Source organism: Odontesthes bonariensis, chromosome 1, assembly GCF_027942865.1.
Source record: "Odontesthes bonariensis isolate fOdoBon6 chromosome 1, fOdoBon6.hap1, whole genome shotgun sequence".
NCBI lineage: Eukaryota > Metazoa > Chordata > Actinopteri > Atheriniformes > Atherinopsidae > Odontesthes > Odontesthes bonariensis.
Genome location: NC_134506.1, coordinates 28,998,840 through 29,020,921, shown reverse-complemented (window position 1 = coordinate 29,020,921; position 22,082 = coordinate 28,998,840). Strand labels below are relative to the sequence as shown.

Sequence of the window (22,082 nt, the reverse complement as noted above, 5' to 3'; positions counted from 1 at the left end):
TCTTCGCGTGTTCTTAGACAACGTAGTGCACGTGGTGATGGCAACTCTGTGACAAATGACCGCCGCCAAAATAAGTCTATGCCATGTCAATGAGCCTCTCTCTCACCCACGCACACAATAACACACACAAACACAGAGTGTTCCATATCAATGAGAAGGTGAAAGGTCTCCATTTACATCTTGTATTAATTATGAGTGACAAGCCAAAGGTCACAGAGGGAGAAGAGGCCACATGTATGGACAGAATATAGATCTATACTTCTACCTCTTGTCCCTCTTTCTCTTTCCTTCCCCGATCTATCACCCTGTCTCCCCCCTTTCCATTATTTACTTTTTTAGTCATTCCATTTTGTTCTCTTTTTCTTACCTTCCTTAGAAACTTTACTATTCTTTGTTCTTCCAGTGTGGTTGCCCGTCTTTTATTTAAGCCTTTCATTCCATGTTATCTTTTAACATCTTTATGTCATTGCTTTGTTTTTCTTCTCCGTCTCTCACTGTTTTTCTGTTTTCTGCCATGCAGCCACATAGCTCGTCTTTTTTTTTTTAAATAGACAGCCAAAGTTAGTAAAATCACACAACAGAGTTTCAGGTATTAATACAGATATACACTGTACAGAGAGGATGCCAGCAACTGTTGGCAAATACTTCATTGGAGCTTTGGGTGAACTTAGCTGCCAACTCATATTGAGACTGAATGACAGGCGTTAACGGAAATATAAGTGTGTGAGTGCGATGTATGTGTGTGACAGGGTGTGTGCGTGTGCCCATGTTTGAGTTTGGTTTGAGAGAACTTGCTTATACTGTGGTTATCTGCTGTGCTAGAGCATCAAGCATGGCACTGAATAGAGGGAAGGGCCATGGAGAATACCAGGCCATGGGTTGTGTGTGTGACTTCAGACCCCTCACCGGCAAACAGATGGCACCACCACCACAGGTAGAGTCTGAATTTCTTCACATGCATTGCAAATGACAATGACACACACATACAAACACATATATATATACACACACAGACTCTCTCTCTCTCTCTCTCTCTCTCTCTCTCTGTCTCTCTCTCTCTCTCTCTCTCTATATATATATATATATATACAATCACTGTAAATGTAACCTTATTTTCTAATATTTGGTTCCTACAGACATGTTTCAAAATTGATTAGTTTGTGCTAAAAAAATATGCTAATATGACATACAACACATACTGTATTAGTGGAAACCAACATGTTATTACCTCCGCCAAGGAGGTTATGTGATCGCCCGAGTTTGTCTGTTGCTTTGTCTGGATGTTCGTCTGTTCGTGCTGCAATCTTGCGACCTGCCACAAGGTGGCGCGACCTCAAGGTGCCAAAGCCAAACAGAGCCAAAGCCAGACAGAATGCATAGTGCACGGATTTACTTGCACGGCAAGCCAGTGTGCATAACTGCATATAGCGTAATGAGAACGGCGAACACCGTTTCCCGACAGAACACTGCTTCCCGACAAAACATAATAATAATAATAATATTAATAATAATTAATAACGGCGAACACTGCTGTTCAATAATGAATAGGGAGAAGGGAATGCCTCTTCTGCTGACAGCGCCAAAGAACAAGTAGCCCACATCAGGAACGTATGTCCATACATGGCTCGCTATCCACAGGTAGGTTGGCGGAGGTCTGCACTCTCTGAGTGCATTTCTAGTTATGATTGCGACTGTACTGTACGTCCTTTACGTTCACAGACACAGATACATTAATCTATGTTCCCATCATTCTGTGTTCACTGTGAGCATGTGTGCATTTACCTCTACAGTGAGAGCCGTAACAGTAGTTGCATTGATTGTTGGGTCCTGCTGGTGCTTCTTGTAAATCAGTCTATAATGGGAAATCAGACCATTTGGCTGTCCTGGCTCACTCCATTTCAGATGGACCGAGTATGCGCCTGTTAAAGTGCACAGCATGCATTACAAAAACATTTTACACACCACTTTTAAAGAAATCTGATTAACTTACCGGAGGGTGTGACAACAGGTGGGGCCATATCTTGTGGTTTCGCCTGTAAGGTCTGGGATAAAGCCCACGGACTCAGAACTGAGCCTTTTGAGTTGTGGGCACGAACCCTGTACTGGAAGTAGCTGAAGGGTCGCAGGGAGGGGCTCGCATCAACAAACTCAAGCGGGCCACTGGACCAGATGTAAATCAGCAGCTCTTCTTCTGTTCCTAATGGACGCCTATGGTAAAATAAATGATTAGATTAGATTAGCTATTCATCTGTGATTATTTCAGTTAGCCCTCCTCAAATGGAGACACTTTGTCAGGAGCCTATGATTCACTCTTTGATGTGCAGCGTAACCATTCGGGAGGTGATCCTCAAAGTCCAGGATGGGTACTTTTAAGTTGTGTCCTTTTGGGCTCAGAGAGACTACTTCCTTGTATTTGGAAAAAGAATAATGGAACAGTCCCAACGAGTGGGCGTAGTTCACAGCAACAGTCCCACTATTAGTTTAACCCTTCACACACATATCAGCTGAACAACTGACAGGTCTGTTAAAGAGCCACAAGCTGACTACCCAATAGCCATTTATACTGGTATATTACACTTTGCTGTCCTCTGATGAAACATGTCACAATGCTAACAACTTTACAAAGTTAATGGATTTTGATTTATGAAACAAACCTAAAAATGTTTGCAATTTTTGTGTCCAACTTGATTCATTTTCTGTTTGCTGCCTCATCCTTGTGTGCAAAGGACTGCGGATGCTTTGAGAGCACCAAGAATAAACGGGCATCCTTGAAATTTCACCAAATGAAGTGCTTTAAAGGATCCTTAATATTTTAACATTCATGTCATAAGAACTTGCAGATGTTATGAAATGGCAGCTTAGAAACAGAGCCATTAAGTGTCTATCCATAACTTTGAGAAGCACCAAGTGTCATTTTTCAACATGCAGTGTAGTTCAATGGACGTCATTAGAAGTCCCTCAACAAGAGAGTAGTAGATTTTCTGTTGGTAATGTCAGTGCTGCAGGCAGTCGAACTGTTTTAACCCTAAAATGGTGAAGAAGCTTTTTAAAGAAAAGAGAGTTGTGCAAATTAAGTTGAGGTGATTGGCGTGAAATGTTGTTTTTAGAAGTAGAAAAATAAGCAGAATCCTTTACCTACCAAATGTGTTACACACACATGAATGTGACCTCTGCATTTAACCATCTGCAAGTGTGAACACACACAAGTAAATAAGTGCACACACCAGAAGCAGTGAACACAGATCCAGAGCATATAAGTTTTAACAAGAGGCGTATGTGGGGAGCATTGTAGCGATTTGGTGCCTTGCTAAGTGGATATTCAGACGTGGATAGTGATGGATTGAGACATAGCTGATTATTCATGACCCCAAACCACAGAGAATCAAATGTTTAAATACTGAGACCCTTCTCCAAAATTTTTGGGCAATGGTTGCCTCAAACCCTGATGGTCTAAACCTAACCAACTAGTTTTGTTGCCTGAACCTAACCAAACATCCCTGATTTGCACAACTATAACAAGATGTGTCTGTTGATCACCGTACCTTTATGCTGAAAAGTAATACTTCAGCCAAATACACAGTGTTGAAATTTGACACCAAACACTCCAGACCAAACATCAAAAAGTGACATGTTGGTTATAGTTTGGACTGTCCGTTTGGCTACCAAAACACTATTCTATATTTTTGCACCATTGTTAACACATATTGATTGTTCCATTTTGTGTATTTGCAATAGTTTTAAAATGTACCTCAATTGTGCTTTTTGTTATCTAAAATGATTTTGGTATAATCCAATACACTTTAGTGCTCTGAAAAATAAAATTGTACTCTTTCTGTGGAACTGAAATAAAAAATGTAGCATCACGTCTTACACATTGTGTCCCTGGCTGATGCAAGCATCCTGATGTCTCAGTAAGCCCATTTGTCTTTGATTACGCAGGATTTCAGGTGTGTGTATGAGAGAGAGACATTTTCCTGTTTTATCCAAGTCCCTGTCTGCCTGAGTCTGATCATTCCACATGTGTCAGTGAGTGTATGTGCATTTGTGTGTGTGTGTGCTGCTATGCTAATGTGTGTTTCCTGAGGACTTAAAGGGCTTAGTCCGGTCTGACCCTGCATACAGATCACACACTCTTTGGTCAACAAGCAGACCACGACCTTCAGCATGCATTAATACACACACACATGGATGTGCATTCATACACACAGTGTACGGATTGGTAAGCAGACTTTAGCTTGAGGAAACTTAATCAAAACTACTTCTGTTGCTGTATGTAAAAGTTAATATAGATTTCATGTGTGCATCGAGTATAGATATGTGATCAATGTGTTACTATTGACCCATTTGTTTTGTGGAATACTGAGTTTGTATTCTAAGCACATGAACACACTTGAGTCAGCCTAAATAAATGAAAAACAAAATGCCTTTTCCAAGTAGAAAGTCCTTCTTTTGCAGACTTGCTCAGGCACACAGAAATAATCAAGATGAACACTGAAAAAGGTTACATCTCACAGAGTTATGAAGTCATCTTAAAAGGGAGAATTCCTAACAGGATAGAAATGTTTCTTTATTGAATCAAGGTATTAACTCTGAATAACAAGGGAACAAGAGGACCCAAAACATGCCAGCAAAATGCAGCAAAAATACTTAGGTGCTTCCTTTATTTTGTCACAGGACAATAGTTAAAGTATTGTAAAAATAGAGGTCGCAGATAGGAAAATGCAGAATATACATACATATATATATATATATGTAATGTGCGTGTACGTATTTTATGTGTGTATGTTACCTGTATATATGGTAGGAAGTGATGAGTCCATTTAGTTTTAAGGGTGGTGACCAGAAGATTTCTATGAGGTGAGGTCCAGCTGCCTTTACTGTGGGGGGCAACAGACCTTCCGGGGTAGTTTCTAAAGTCTGAACGTAGACACCCTCTCCTACTGCACACCCCTCTACAAGGAAGAAACCAGAAAGGATTTGTCAAAACAACACAACCTTCAAAGCTCACTTTCACTGTTTTACACTAATAAATAAAAGTCCCTAAGTGTGACCTTATGTCTATATGTTACATAAAGTCTTCCATCTCACAATTAATGTGAGCTATACCATGCAAAAGGAAATCCATTTTACTTAATGTTACAGCTTACTTTAGTCATTTAAATGGCCTGCTAACCTTTGTTCTCAAGAGCCTCTTAGAGTCTTTGGTGGTGCTGATATGTGCACTAGTTTTCTGTACTCAAACTCAGTAACTTCTTCCATCATTTCAGTTGGAGGCTTTAATCAAATGTTGTTCCTTTACTTTTCTAATTTTTTTTTTATTACAGATGGATGATCTTTCAAATGGGAAAATACTTACCACTCTGACAGGCCTGCACTCTTACGTAATACGCGGTGAAAGGCTCTAGACCTGTCACAGAGAGGTGCAAGTCTCGCCCAGCATGATGCGTTATGGCACCGTGACTCCCTGGATTTAGCAGGATGCTGTAGATCACAGGCTGGCTGCTGTTTAGTTGAGCTGTAAAATGATACATAGACTTATGACCTTTCGTAGGTTTTGTGGCTTGTTGGAGTACATTTATAACCCAGTCAAACAAGATAAAGGATATAATTCAGATTCCCTTGATTCAGACAGAAACACCAGCGTGATACATACCAACTGAACTGTAAAGGCAGGTTATGTTGAACGTGTTTAAATCATGTCATCAGTGTCATCAAATGCCTTCTGTACAGCGTTCACCCCCACATTACAGGACAACTATACTAAATAGGCATTGGGCTGCGATAGCTAATTCTTTGTAAGATACAGTTGAATGCAAAAGGTTGGACAAAATAATTTCATCATTCTAAAGTCAAAAGAAATATAAGTCAAAGTATAACTTGTTGCTAATTTGTATCTTATAAGCATTAAAAACAGAGAGAAATTAAATTTTACTGGAGATGAGCAAAAGCTTTTGACACCCTTTTACATTTAAAATGCTCACATTTCTAAGTAGGTCTTGTACAGCAGTTCAAGACATTAGAAAGTGGTTGCACATGATTTCCAGAAATCAATTTGTCTTTGATTCCTCAACCCTAACACTCAAGAACCAAGACTGGAAAATAAAACTATGTGATGCCTGAAAAGCAAAATGATACCAAAGCATACTTGCTATTTGGACTTTGCATTAGATAAAAAACTCAAACATCTTCATGTAATTGCAGTCAGTTAGGAAGAGTTTTTAGCTAATACGGGAGCATTGATTCACTATCCAAGTGTGTAGCACAGATGCAAAAACACAGGTTTCTATGGAAGATCCATTAGAAGGAAACCTTAAATGGCTCACCTTGAATGTCAATGTTGGAATTATGCAAAGAAACATCAAGATAAGCCAGAATCATTTTGGAAACAAGGTCTTTGCACAATAAAATCTAAATATAAAAGAAGGCAAATTGGTTAAAGAGATCGCCTATTGTTAGCATTGGGGTTGCTACATCCCTCTGCTGGGAAGAGCATCTGAAAATACAGAAAAACTCTTAGTTGGCAACAGAAATTTTTAGCAAGTTGCACTATTTGAAAAAGGGTGCACTGGTGTAGAAGGGTACTTAAGCTCTTGCACATATTGTATAATTAAATCGGAAACCATAAAGCACAATTTAATTGAATGATAACAGAAGTATATATATATATATATACATACATATATTTTGTAGTATGTTTTATATAGTACACCTGCCTATAATACTTTACGTGTACTTGTATATAGTATGGATAAGTTCAATACTTTGACTAATGGTTTGAATCTTATTAATTACAGCGATTCTGGCTTTAAAATCCTGACAGAGTGCTCCCACAACCACACGAATACTCACAAATGTATATGTACAAACACCCCTACACAGACACACACACCCCCAGACTTTGTTAATATTCTCACCGGAGGTTTTTCCATAATTCAGGCCAACTGTATTGTGATGGGTTATTCAACATTCATGAACTCTAGATATCTCGAGAACGAACTGATTACCAGACAAATGAAAGACTTCAATTATTCACCCCCAACTCACATATGCACACATGCACCTACACACACACCTGTGACTTCTGCACATGGAGCTTTTTAATGGACACACTTTGGCTGCACCTTCACATAAGCCATACACACACTGAGCGGTATTTACGTATGAACACACACAGGCGTGGTAATGCCACAGACATTTAATCGTCACTGTGAAATTTAAGTTCTATCATTTACAACCAGTGACTTTTTCTGCCATGTCACACACATGATGCTCATAATTATAAATGCACACCTGCACGTTTGTACACAACAAAAGTCATACGTATAACGCATTCTCTGTCTCTCTCATACACACACATCAATGCACAGACGGCTACACACAAACATCACCATGAAGGAATTGATCCTGGACTCTAGAGTCCAGAGTAAATTTCTTTTTAATAGCCATACTTCAGTGCTTTGGCAGTTAGTGCATGCATATGAAGACACGAACACATGCATTTAGATACACACAAACAGTCCCACTGTCAGTGTCGGGCATGCACACACACACAAAAGATGAAAACACTCCAGACTCTGGGCTCAGGGAGTTAACCAAGCGTGAGAACCCAGCCGATATTTCCTCACCTTTAAAATCAACCCATAATGACGATAGAATAGGCCTGCCTATGGAAATATCTCACAATGATGCACACGCACGCACACAAATACACACACTCAAATACACATGTATGAAAATGCATAGATAAACACTGACACAAATATAAAGAAACCAAAGAGACACACACAACACAACAAACTGAAGTGTCTTTGCTAGTTGGCCTTTTAAGCGGTTTCTGAGATGGGAAATCAGCCTAATCAGAGAGTAATAGTCAATGATAGATGGGTTAGGGCAGACAATCACTGCCCCATAAGCATGAAACTCAGCCCCAAGTGAATGCTCATGCATGCCTGTGTATTTGTTGAGGTCTTGAGAGGCCAGGGGGTGAATAGAAAACTACTCAGGGCTTTTGTTTCAGCCTGACCCCTCTCTCTTTGTTTGCTTTTAACAATCCACTAAATGTCTGTCAACACAGAAATAGTTTCTATGATGATTAAAACCCATCAAAAGAGAAACTGTTTTAATTATTTAAGCTTTGCCTTTCATGTCTGGATTCTAAAACGAATTTGAAATACATTTCAACACTTTTTTAAAGCAAAACAAATCTGTTACATCTTCCCAAAATGAATAGACTTCAAACCCAACCCTCCTTTCATCCATATGTCTTATCATATAGATCGCAACTCACCAGGAGGGGACCAGGCAAGCGAGATGGAAAAGGGGCCTGACACCGTCACATTGTGGGGAGGTGGGATCCCAGTGGGGCAAGAGACTGGTGTTTGTATAGCATATTTGTCACTCACACCGGTCCCGCCCTCTGTGCTAGCCTCCAGCTGATACAAGTACCTGCAGAGATACAGAGAGGACAGAGAGGTGAGGAACAGGAAAGTGTTTGTCTGAAATGAGAGGTAAAAAGGAAAAGGCGAGAATATCAAAAAGGATCATATAAAAGAGGCAAAACAAACAACACTTGTAAGTTCAATTGTTTCTCATCACTTTCATATAATTTAATGCCCAACCAGAAAATGTATCTATTTCAGTGTTCTGTCACATATGCACTCTTCATATATCACAATTACTGACACTCATCTGATTCTCCCCGAGCACCATTTTTTATTTCCACTTGTTTTTCTTCCATCCATTGCAACTGAATGCTGATCAAATAAATCATCATCTATCTATCATTGTGATAAAAAAAAAGATCCAGTGTGGTTTGTAAACTGTACTTCAGCGATGTAGAGCTTTTTTCACAAGAAAATTAGAGCCAGAAACAACTTGGGGCCCTCTGATGGGAGCTCACCTAACCCTCCCAGTTCTGGCCACGGATTGCCTTTAAATAGACATATTTGATGGCCCTATGAGCAAAAATTATATTTTTGTGATACTTTCTTACTCATTTGTTACCTTATAATGGATCAGATGGAACTTTGTTCTTTACACCCACGAAACCCAGAGGAAAATATTAAGCTCAGCTGTCGCTGCTGAATTTGTTGCGTGGCTCACTTTATCAACGCACACTCTAAAAACTGGTGATGACTTCAATTATGAAGTGAAATGATCATCTATTAGAAAATGCTGAATAAAAACTTAACATGCAGAGGGTTCTTAGGGGTACTCAGAGTATTGATAAGGGCAATTTATGGCCCAGGTGTTGTACTGACTCCATTACATTTACAACATTGAAGTTAACATATTATAAATACCTGCAAGCACTGGATCTGATATTAAAGCCACTAAAAGTTACCGAAAGATTGCCGTTTTATAAAAATCAGTGTTCAAGCTTTCAAGAATATATTTATTGTCATAGACTTATTACAATCACTGCGGTTTCCACCATGCAATGAGATTCTTCCTTTGCTCGTCTCTCCTCACACAAAGACAATGAAATAAGAATAAAACCAGAGAAGTTAAGATACAAGATGAAAGAACAAATGTGCAGAACAATGCAGTTAGTTCAAAAACAAACAAAAAACTAAAAGACAATGTAACATTTTATTAGTTTATATCAACAACATGGTTTAACAAAGCAAAACTTGATTGCAAGAAAAGAAAGGAAATAAATTTAATTGAATTTTGAAAATAGTTCATTCTTAATTCAGGTAGAAAATATTAATTAAACTCAACAACAACTGTTTTAGTTAGTTTAGGGCTCTGTGGATGCTCAGCACAAACTTAACTCAATCAAGAGAATAAACAGCAGCTGATGAGGCTTAAAAATGATAACAAAAAACAATCATATTTAGCTCAGAGGGCTAAGCTTAAAAATTCTTGACTACAAACCTGTTTCAAGCAGATCTTTAGGACCGTCTTATTATCTTATTAAAAGTTCTCACGTGAATTTTCATATGAACAAAAAAACCCAAAAACAAAACAAAATAAAAAAAAACAACCCTTTGGGATAGTTCAAATCTCTTATGCCTCCATAGTGAGCATAATTCCACTGTGTCGTTCTCTACTTTTAGTGCTGATGAAGTCCAAATAAAATAAAATGTCCAGAACTTCATTAAGCAGTCCCGTTCATGTCACTTGTAGCGACTACACTTTTAAATCAGTGCAATGTAGGTTACAAAGATTTATTTAGCAGAACCTTATATGAGTAACTTAAAAATGAGGAACACATTAGAGGGCGATGCGGGGTTCAGTATCTTAACCAGGAATACTTTGAGATATAAACTGGGGGGAATGTGAATCAAACCAGCAGACTTTCATATTGGATTAAAAGCACTCCATCTCCCGAGCTACAGCCACCGCTCTGTGTACCGCATCACCTGTCCTTGAAGTGCAGGGACTGTCGTTTTCCGACAAGAACATCCACAGACAATAAGAGTTACAAATAAAGTGGAAAATATAAAGTTTAAATTGTTCTAAAAGAATCTCTGGAAAAGACAAAGAAAATACCATCTCGTGCAAATTGCTGTGAGACTTCAATGGAATAATCTCAGAGTATATGTGTCTGTGTGCATGCTAAAACAATAACTTCAGGTCCTTTTCTTCCTCCTTCTTTGTCTCTAGCATCTCCGTTTCATATGTCTCGCCGCCTCTCTCGACCTGCTCTCCACCTCTCTTGCTCATGACATCATAAGATAGATTTTCCTTTTAAGAGCATGTGGCTGGTTGGTGCTAAAGCCTACATTAACTGTGTAAGTGGGCCACCATTTAACATTAAAAGCCTTTAATTTGCTATAAACTCCAGCACACATGCATTAATAGGTGGTGATGTTGGGTTACTGTTCATGTGCTGAGCGTTTTAAACAGGAGGCCATTAGTGCCTCGACACTGGGTTAGAACACACTCACGGAAACGTATAAAAAATACTCATATGTTACTCTTACAGAGACACACATGTGGAGACGAGTAGAGAAAAACCTAAATAAACGTGCATCACTGAGACACTCCAACAACGTCAAGGAGAGAAGAGAAAGAGAGAGGCACAGAAATGATTTGGGGGGGGGGGGGGTGAAGAAGAGGCTGAGTGTGATGGAGAGGAAGAATTGTATCATGGCATACGGTTTCAGAGGGAGAATGAAGTTCAACACTTCATCACCGGAAGATATTTACTTAAACGTAAACACCGCCTAGGGATATCAAAAGTAAAATTGTGTGTGTGTATTAGGTAATCGGTAAGTGGGGCATTTGCATCTGTTTGGTCGTGAATGTGGTTTTGTGTGTACGTGTGTGCATGTGTGTTTCTGTCCTGCGGGGCCAGCCAGAGGGAATAGGTTAATTCTCTCGTCATCTTAGACACTTCCTGGGCTGCTGAAGCAAAGTGACAGCTAATCAACATTGTCATAAATAATCAATGGCCACTTTGAGCAGTCTCACGCACGGACACACGCACACACACAAAGGAATGCTAGGGTGCACGCTCGGACACGCACGCACAAGTCTGCCTGGATAATGGGGCCGGTGCTCCCTGTGTAATTCTTGGCGCAGGGCTAAATTGGGAAAAGAAGGGAAAGAGGAAGAGAATGAGGTAAGAGGGAAGGGATAGGCGGGCTGGGAGGGCGAGAGGAAAGAAGAGGCGAATAGGAGGTAGGACAAGTGATGAGAAGCGAAGGGTCCGGACAGGAATGCCTTCTGGCAGACTATCTGGAATTAGGGAAAATTAAACGTCACACACACATACAGCCCTATCTCATTCCTTCCTTTCTTTTTCACTCACATGGAGGAGATTGGAGCACTGTGGGGTGTTATCCCAGGAATTCTATTTGGGGTAAAAAGGAATTGTCTCGGGAGGGAGAAAGCCTCGGAGAGACAGAAAGAGGAGGAGGAGAGCGGGAACCATTTAACAATTCCATAATTAAAACAGAAAATTCATTTTGGAAAAAAGGCACAGATTAATAAAGGTTAAATGAAAATAAACATAAATAAAATCTACGCTCCACTGCTGTCTGTAAGCAAAAGCCAGATCTGATTCAGGATTTTAATTTGCGTGCACAGTAATGTTTGCATCTGTCATTCAGCCAAATATTTGCTCATTAAATGACACAAACAGACATGTACAGAGTGCAGCCCAGAGACAGATGTGGATAGGCCGATAGAGATGCTTGAAAACAGGGTGACCCCAACATAAACATTAAAAAAAACACCTACAAATGGGAAAATTAGACATTAACGTGATGACTATGAACTACAAGAGAACTCCTTTTATTACTGCACACTTTGAGCCCGTTTGTCTTTGTGTGGGAATGTGGGCAAATGCTTACTCTCTACCTGTGATTTGGAAGGAGTCCAGTGTCGGTATAATTCTGGTGACGTTGGTCTCCAGTAAAAACAGTGAGGTCGTCTCTGATCAGCCTGTACTGGAAGATGAGTCCATTAGGCTGAGATGGCGGATCCCAGTACAGTTCCACGGCAGATGTGTTTCTTATCAAGTGTCTCGGCCTTGGCCACACGCCTGAAGTAAAGTGGAAGGAAAGAAGAAGAGGAAATTAGTAATGTTACTTGAATCAATTGCCTCTTTATTAATAAGCAGTCCCCTATTACTTTAAACAAACTGGTGTTGCCTGAAAAGCACAGAGCAACCCTTTGTGTGTGGAAATGGCCTCACTGAAAATCGTGTCACAATAAAACATTTTTTTTCTTAAATGAACAGGATAAAAATCAACTCTCTTTAGTTACGTAGAAAGTGAAACGAATAAGAAAAATTTTAACATTGAAAATTGTTTAAAACCCTGAAAATTTTTAGTTTTGCAGCAGGAGTCTAATCAGTTTATCGACATACCAAACAAGTATAAAGTAAAGAAGTTAATACTAACTATACAAATTAACATGTTTAAGACCAGATATGTAGAGACATTGAACCATAAGGACAAGTTCAGTGATGAGAAGGAAGAGGAGCTTAAAAGAGAACCAAAAATAAAAAAAATGAATCAAACATGCAAAAATCCCACAAATGTTGCAATAGATAAAGGGTTATGTAAGGCTAATATGTAGTATTAAATTTACATTAACTTTTAAAAGAGAAGAAATCAGTACGAGACAGTATGTACTTTTGGTTTAGAGAAGAGAAGGAAAAGGATTAAAAAGGAAGAATGAAGAGGACAGGAAAAATAAAAATAGATCAAAATAGATGCAACAATTAAACAAAGACGAGAAAAGAGATGTGGATGCAGAAAGGAAAGATCAAATTCAAATTCAAGTTCATTATAAAAAAAGTGTCGTTCTGTAAGGAAGATGAGAGGGAGAGAAAGGTGAGTGGAAGAAAGATGCAACGTAGGGAAAGTGAGGGAGCAGAGAAGGGAAATGTGTGTCAGAGGAGGAGAAAAGGAAGAACGAGGACAGACAAGATGTTACAAACTGTGAGAAACTTTGTTGTATTACAGGGTTTATTCAAATAAAAGAAGAAGCCAATCAAATTCTAATATTCAGGCATACATTTAGAACATTGTAACATAGTTAGGTTCAATCAACATCAACAAAAAAAAGTATCCTGACATAGATTAATCATTAATATCTGATCATTCCATTTTTGAGATGAGTTTCACATTTCTTAGAAAGATATTTGTAACAGGTAAAAACCAATTTTCATTAAAAAAAAAAAAATACACAAAATCTAAACATGTTTATGTTCAATAAAAGTATGGAGATTCAGCAGGATTTCCAGCATCTGAAAGTGTGTGTATATATTTTGGTGAATGTGTGTGTGAGCACATACCAGCAGGTGTGGCTTCCAGGGTGCGCCCTTTGGACGGCTCGCTGGCTCCACACCCAACAGCTGAACAGGCCACCAGCACAAAACTGTAGTTTGTGTACGGCTGCAAACCTGTAGCACACAGATATATATGAACATGAATTTAAAACAAAAACAAAAGGGGATTAACCTCTGATGTATAAAACATGCACAATATAGCACACATATTTCACCTTACCGATAACGTGTACCTATGAGCTTTCCTAAAAAGGAAGTGAACAGGGGGATATAAAGTATCAGGGGTAGAGGATGGGAATAGAAACCTTGAACTGAAAAATAGGCAGAAAAGTATTAGGTATGACAAAAAAAAAGGAAAGCTTGCCCTGGCTTTCTCCCTCCCTCTTCTGCTCTTTCCACACTCTCAATGGATGGATCCATATCTGTCGGTGTTAAATTATGCATGCCATAACTCAATAATGAAACAACGTAAAGATGGGCATCTGTGGAACTGACATGGGATAGGACTGGTCCAACACTGTAATGTCATCAGCTTTTGATCTATGATAATTATGATACCTCTGTATGCGTTTAGGCAACAGTGTCCAGACATGATTTATTTATAGGCACCCGCTTTTCCGACTAAAAGACATCACACAGCGACTGAGTGGTCCTTTAAGTGCAACCACAGAACACCAGCTTTTATGATAATATTCAAATACTGGAAATTGCTAAAGAAATAAGTAGGCAATTTTTCTCTCTCTTTTTAAATTTTTTTTTTTATCATTGGTATTGGAAACCTCTTTTTCCTTGAAATATATATTTCTAGTCTGGTTTTTGATGTGGGGTGGATAAATGACAATGAATGCAAATCCATACTGGTGCCATGAGGGTTGACTGGGTATTTTATGGCCATTCACTTAACTGACAGCATAAAAAAGCTTGCAAATCAGATTCCCAGGAAAAACGAAAGAACTGCAATGGCATTATTTCAAAAGGATGACTGCATAATATATTGTGTTGAATTCTATATTTCTGACTTATTCTACACAGTTTTAGGTGAAGCATTAAATGCTTGATTCTATAAATGATTTCTCACAAATGCAGGTAATTAATACTTCCTTTATAATTTTTTGTTTTATTATCTAATTCATTATTACTCAAAAACACTTTAAGGCTAAAATGTATTTTATCATTGGATCTCTTTTTTTTTTGTTCAATATCAAAGCGACGATATATGTGGAACTTGTAACGGGATTTAATTGAATCTTAGACACTCTGTATTTTAGTATCAGGATATTCACGTTTTAATGAAAGATATTTTCAATACATTTAATCATCAAAATGATCAGACTCGAATATTTGGAATTTGTGATGGCAAACCCTGCCGTGGTCTTCGCTGCAGGTATGTATGGCAATGCCCACCTGACATAGACACACACACACGCACTGACACAGTCTAATGCATAGCGGAACACTTCACAACATCTTCCTCACGTCTCTTTCTCCTGCTTAGCCTGCTTAACATGCCTTGCAGCCTGCCACGCTTAACCCAGCCTCTGATCAATGTGTCTGTGCGTGTGTGCGTTTATGTGTGTGCAAATGTTCTCACAATGTTGCCCCTTGTTTGGGTTAAATAAAAGAAATCTGCCAGCCATACGAAAATACTACGGTTTCAGCCTAAGGCTCTGTTTTGCTATTTAACTGTGCAACTAAGCGTGTTTATATCCGTGTGCGCACTCTACCACAGTAAATGATATCTACAGTGCAAGTGATGTTATTTGTTGCAGAAACCCTTCACCATATTTCCCCACACACCGGCTGAAACGGTGTCCCTTTAGAGTCAAAATGAGGCCACAAATTTGTCAGGCAACTGTGCTTTGATATTTAAAAAAAAAAAGACAAAAAAACCCCCACGAGTAATGCAACTCAATGTTGCATTGAAGACCAGTGGAGATGGCTTCAGAGAGAAACAAAATTACACAGTTAAATGAGATCCGCTTGCATAAACAAAATAATCAAAATGTTTGATGTATTGCAAATTAATTACAGCCTGCACAGAAGTCAGAAAGCAGAGTGGACTCACCAGAGAACTTGTTTGTAGAAGCTGCTTTATAAATTGCTCCCTGAAATATTATCTGATTCTCCTACTGCTCGTGCCAGTTTGAATAAACCAAAACAAGCAAACCTCTACTTTTTTTGTAATAGATGTGAATATGCAGATAAATCAAAACGAATATCTTTGAGGTCCCTTACGGGGCTTCCAATTACCTTTAACACTCAGCCTGAAGAGGGCAGTGTTGGTCTGCTATAAAAACAACACAATATAGTGTCACTGTGCACGCCTGCGTTTATATGTAACTGTGTATACAGTTTTGTGCTTACGCACTTGATAACAGAAAGACAGAGGAAGTTTCAGTCATTTTACCAGTGATCACAGAGAAGTAAAAAACAGGGAGAGGGTGTTGAATGGCTCACTGATATGAAGTGAGACAAGGTTGTAACTGTCATTGTGAGAGCTGGACACAGAGGATATCGGTGTGTATTTGTGTAAGACGTGGAGAAAAACTGAGGCAGAGGGACTTGTTGGTGCCTACATTCAAGTAAAATGTCAAAGAGAGAGGCTATGTATGGCAAAGAGAGCAAATGAGGGGCGGGGCTGTGAGGCTGTTGCTGTGGAGTTCTTATATGCTGGTATATTGCAGGTAAAATAGATGATTTGCAATGTCATTATATTGAAAAGTCGCCATTCTCTGTTTGCATTAGAGAATACGACGGGGTGATGGGCACGAGCTGCGATATCATGCCAGCCAGCTGATACAGAGAGGGATGGAGAGACTGTCAGGTGCAACAGAGGGGGAGGAAAAAGTTGAAAACAAAAACATAAAGACAGCTGAGAAAGACAAACAGGAAAAAGAACACACACGGGCAGAAGGAAGAAAGGGCTGATGATACAGTGCAAAACAGAAAAAAAATCAAGTGGTAGACAAAATTTTGCATTTTATTAAGCTGAGAATGAGAAGAAAGATGATGATCAAGAAGAAGCAAGAAAATAGGGAAAAGAGGGAGGAGAAAGAGGAGAGAGCTTTGATAAAACCTCCTAAATAATTAAGAGTTTGACTTCCTGTCTGTGGTTTCCTAATGCAGAGACTGTCTGGGAAGGAACAATGAGATCAGGTTCACACACGCACACACCTACACAAATGTGCACTCACAGATATGTCCCGTAAAGCGACCAAACATATTACACGCAGGTCAGATTCACTGTGCTACACATCTGTATAGCATGCACATACCATTCAAACAGAACAGTTGATGCCTTTTTAGTTTGCGCACAGACATATCTTTGTGTTGAACACAAGGCCAGAAAGTTGAGAGAGAAATGTGTCCCCTTGGCAGAATCTAAACAACTTCATTTGTACGTCTTTGTCATACTTTGTCTAAACCCAAAAAACAGGCTAAGCTCAAGCAAGACAATGCACCCTGCCACAGAGCAAACACTACACACTATGGGAACACTGTTTGGGAATAGCTCAAGGAATACGACAAGCTGCATCAACTGAGGCTGCATTCCACAACTCAAAAGGTACAAAAAGATATGCTTAGACTTGTTCTGGCAGCACAAGGACGACCTAAACATTTTTAGGCTTTAATGTTAAAAGGCGGAACAATGTTTATTTGTTTCCTTTCCTTTATAAAGAGGAGGTGAGCAGCCTAAACTGGAGAGTTCCAGCAGGATTGTCTCACCTGGATAACATGTGGATCGATGGTATTTCAGAGCACATTTTTCTTTATTGCCAGCTTCCCCACTGAGCTCCATACATTTGTAAGGTCTGCTATAGCTGTAACTATATTCTGATGTAACTGTAATTATAACTTGCTCATTAAGTAAGAAGCTGAACTCCTGAGAAGGTTACATAGGCTCTTAACTAGGTGGATGGAAGATTCTTTCTACCCAACCTAGCAATGAAACTTCTGATGAAGGGTAGATTCAGGGTTACTACACGAGAGACAGGTTTTGGTCTCCTCTTCTTTTCTCATGTCTACATGCCTCTACCTTTAGCATGTTCCAGTCAGAGTGTGGGCTATGAGGGAGAGGCATGAATAAATAAAAGAACATACTCTATTCCCTGCTGTTCTAAATTAATAACGAGCCTACAAAAGACCAATTAAACACATGATTAATGCCATAATCTATATAATTGCAGGCAATAATTCATTGTGAGCTAATGGTAGCAATACTTAATATTGATTCACATGGGGTGTCTTTTTACAGTAGTGCTTAATTCTTTCTATGAAGTGTCACTTTTCAAAACTGCAAAAAAAACCAAAGCTATTAGTAAGAGTCTGTTTCTTAAGGGAAAGAACTGCTAAACAGGAAAGGGTTGGGAATTTGTTTTTGTATTTTTAGGCTCTGGCAACACAAAGGCAATTTTCATTAAAACACAGCAAACCAGTCTGAAGCTGCAATAGTATTTCTGGCATTTAACAATAATTTAAGGATAACAAAGAAATGTATCAGTGCAGAACGAAGCACAACTCTTTCAGAACTTTCACAACATACTGAGGAAATTACATATTTATACGGTGTGTTTCGAATAACAACAAAATCTGTCCAAACTTTTTAGTTTTTTCCCCCTTTTTTTCCCCTCTTAGAGCATAACCACCATAAAAAGATCAGATATTCAACATTTTACTGTTCTTACTTTCCTGCTTTCTTGTCACAGTTGGAGCAACCTCTCATTCTGGAGCTCATTCGACCAATTTACCCGTTTTATAAAGTGCAGCTTTTGGCATCTTTGGCCGGACAAATGTTGGTCAAATGAAATACAATTCAACAATACAAGAATGAGAAATGTAAAATTGACAGTTTTCTATCTGAAAAAAAAAAAAGCCAACTATTCCACATTCTGTGGTTTAAATGAATGTATGGCTGAGAGCTCTCTGAGCGCCTGTCTCTGACAGAGAACCACAGAGAAGATGAATAATAGCATATTAAACATTAAGGATGAGGGAATAGCGTGGCAATTATTTCTGTTCATATTTCACTGAAAACACTTAGATTTATCCATCCATCTTTTTATCTGTTCCACTTTTTCTACTGTTTCTTCTATGCTACATTTTGAAATCTATCTTTCTGTGAACGATTCATTTTCCTCCCTCCCTTCCTTCCTTCCTTCCTTCCTTTCTCTCTTCCTTCCTTTAAATTTGAACTGTAAACTGAAAATAAAATGATATATATATGCTATTTATTTATGTATCCCGACAAAGGGCACAACTTTAAATAAAAACACAAAGCAAAGAAATAAAAAAAAAATCTGTTTTTACAGTTAATACAGATGCAAAAAAGGGAAACTGCAACAGTAATATTGAGAGCAATAAAGGCCTTTGTGAATTCACGTGTAACCACGTTTAAGTTCATCTATATCTGATCACTTGCGACTGTGAAACATTAAGCATTAGGGTTCCTGCTATAAAAACCCTCTATTGCAATTCATTGAAATAAATTCCTCAGACATGGAAGTGCTGTGACAAAGAGAGCTGCAAAGCAGACAGATAAAAAGAGAGGAGGAGATAAAGGGGGAGAGAGGCTGCCCCAGCAGTGGTTTTGGCTGAATACACATGGTTTTCCTGAGTCTCACTAGGGGACGGGGGAATTTCACACACACATGCTGGTTGCTTACACTGGCACTTGGGGCTGGTACAGTATTACAACACATTACTGACTCTATTTGGCATTGTTTACTTTGCCTCGTGTCTAAACGAACAAACATACATGCACGCAACTCCTGACCATACCAGCCAACCACAGGCACCATGGGAATAGACTTTTGGCTACAGGCAAAGCTGGTTTGAATCCAAGATACAGCAGTGTAGAGAGCTGTGAGGGGAAAATGCCACTGAATTTCAGCTTCAAACGATGTCATCGACTGATTCTTAAAATCAAAAAAAAAAAAAGAAAAAAAAAAAGGGTAATCTTTTTTGGTCTTTGGGACATTTACCATTTATACACTGACCTATTCTTGTCCCAAAGAGGCAAATATGTTGATGGTGATAGTATTCTGCTGGAACTTTCCTGTTGTCTCCAGTGCTTTCTGTTTTAAAGCAGAAAATTAACTTTTGGTTCACAGTTCTAAATGTAGACATTTTTGTCTGCCTAAATAAATGTAAGTGTGTGTTTCTGTGTGACTGATGGAAGAAGGCCAGCACACTGCTCCACCTCAGAAAAAAAACAACTTACAAATCACCCAGCGTTTACACAACAATATCCGTGTGTAGATATAGAATAATAAAATAAGCTAACATATCTATTGTGCATCTGCTTTTGAGTATTTCTTTAAACAACTGGGTCTTAAACGGTCTGAAACTGTTTGTTGATAATGTGATCCTGATCTTGTGTGTCTCTGCTGTGTTTGAGGGGCTTACTCTTTGTCTTTGGTTCCTCTATGAGTGTATATGGGTACGAGTTTCAGTCAGAAAATCTTTGGTGGGAATCAGGTGTAAACTCAGTCATTAGAGCAAAGTTTCCCAACCCTGCTCCTCAAGGCACATGACCCTGCATGTTTTCCATGTTTCCCTACTTTAGCACACCTGATTCAAATGAATGGGTCTTCATCAGCCCTCTGCAGAGCTTAAAGAGCTGAAAGGCTGACCCATTTATCTGAATCAAGTGTGTTCGAGCAAGGACACATGGAAAACATGCTGGGCTGTGTGCCTTGAGGACCAGGGAAACATTGCATTAGAAGAGATCTACAAGTTCATTTACAAAAAATAAAAACTTTGGAGAGAGAGATGGGAGGAGTAGTGAAAGGAAATTGGTAGGAGGAAGCGAATCAACAAGAGCAGAGAAGAGAAAACAAATTACAGCACTAGGGAAGAGAAATAGAGGAACCAGGAGAAGGGAAAGAAGAGAAAATGAAGGACAGATATTATAATAACGAAAAAGAAAATGTAAAGAATCAACAGAACAAGAGACAAAGCAAAACAGGAAAAAAAAATTGAGAGAACAAGGAGAAAAAGTGAGTCGAGTGACAGAATGATACACATATCTTACCTGCCACAGTATAATTTCTGGGTCCACCAGTGTGGGTGAATATGGTCCCGACACCGGTCTGGTTTAAGTGGTACCGCTGTATGATTCCATTTTGACGAGAAGGTTCAGACCAGCTCAGGTGCAGGGAAGAAGGGCTCTCAGCTGTTATCACCGGAGGCTGCACGTCCTCTGGGACTCCCTGGACTGTCACCGCCACCACCTAAACACACCACAGACATACAAACACAAACAAAAAAAGGGAACACGCACAAAATAATATCAAATTGAGCAGATTTAAAGAATTTTACAGAATGTAAAAGGCGCAGAAAACGGATGGATTTCAGCTATAATCGTTCATGAACATAATTAAAATGATCCCAACGTCATAAATAAAAAAGATATTTAAGACCTTGCTTACAACCAAGGAGGACATTTTCTGGGGATCTAAATCTTTCTAAGAAGTTTAACCAAAAAAAGCACTGCGTCCTAGTACATTGATAAGACATACCATCTTATTGCAAATTCTAAGTATAGTTTCTTTGGGCTCCTGTGAATGCTGGGTGCATGTGGAGACCACAGAATCACAGGGCAATCTGCTGCTAATGGCAACAGGGATATCCTGCCTTAATAGACTGTCACTAGCATTTCCACCAGCTGTCCCACACGGTGCTATGCAATTAGAGCACTGCTACAACAACTAAGGAGACACAAAAGCAGACGCACACAGATAAACACACATAGGTACACGCAGGTATATGCACGCAAACACAGACAAGTAGTCCAGAGGAAACAGATGAAGGAAGATTCAGGGGAGGTCCAGATAAAGAAAAAAAAAAAAAACTCAAATCAAAAGATTTCATGTAAATATGTAGAAAATTAATATAAGTACCTGCTCTATGTAAGTGCACCCCAAATACACTGAACTTAACTTAAAGGTCGCATAACTTTGGAGTGGTGAATCCTTTAACTTCTGACTGAAGCGAGTTGTAGTGAAGTGAGTATAAACTTGTGATAACTAATTCATCTGTTCACGACCTTCTTTTTTAAGAAAAGGTTGGGATACTGTTTGAAATGTTAGTAAAAGCAGAACCACTTTCAATTTATTTATTTATCCTATTAAATATGCTCATCTTGGATTTAATGCCTGCAACACAAGAAAAAAAAACTTGAGTGTCAGAGGATCCTGATCCTCCGTCACTCCAACACTTATAGCTCAGAGAACCACTTCTTTCTCACTGTGAGCCCATATAACAGGTTGTTAGACATATTCACAAGTGCTCCCAATCTTTTTTTTTTAATCCCGTCTTATTTTCTTCTCCC

The 22,082-nt window shown here is 39.0% G+C and overlaps 1 protein-coding gene across 1 annotated transcript in view; it reads right to left on the bottom strand.

The window, feature by feature from the left end:
* Positions 1-22,082, bottom strand: part of ush2a (Usher syndrome 2A (autosomal recessive, mild)) — a 222,274-nt gene that overhangs the window by 25,192 nt on the left and 175,000 nt on the right. Inside the window, exons 66-73 of the mRNA XM_075463126.1 lie at positions 20,784-20,982; positions 13,757-13,864; positions 12,313-12,496; positions 8,288-8,445; positions 5,357-5,515; positions 4,790-4,952; positions 1,991-2,208; positions 1,783-1,919 (exon numbers count right to left, since the gene is read on the bottom strand). Coding sequence (XP_075319241.1) covers positions 1,783-1,919; positions 1,991-2,208; positions 4,790-4,952; positions 5,357-5,515; positions 8,288-8,445; positions 12,313-12,496; positions 13,757-13,864; positions 20,784-20,982 — 1,326 coding nt within the window. The remainder of the gene's footprint in view (positions 1-1,782; positions 1,920-1,990; positions 2,209-4,789; positions 4,953-5,356; positions 5,516-8,287; positions 8,446-12,312; positions 12,497-13,756; positions 13,865-20,783; positions 20,983-22,082) is intronic.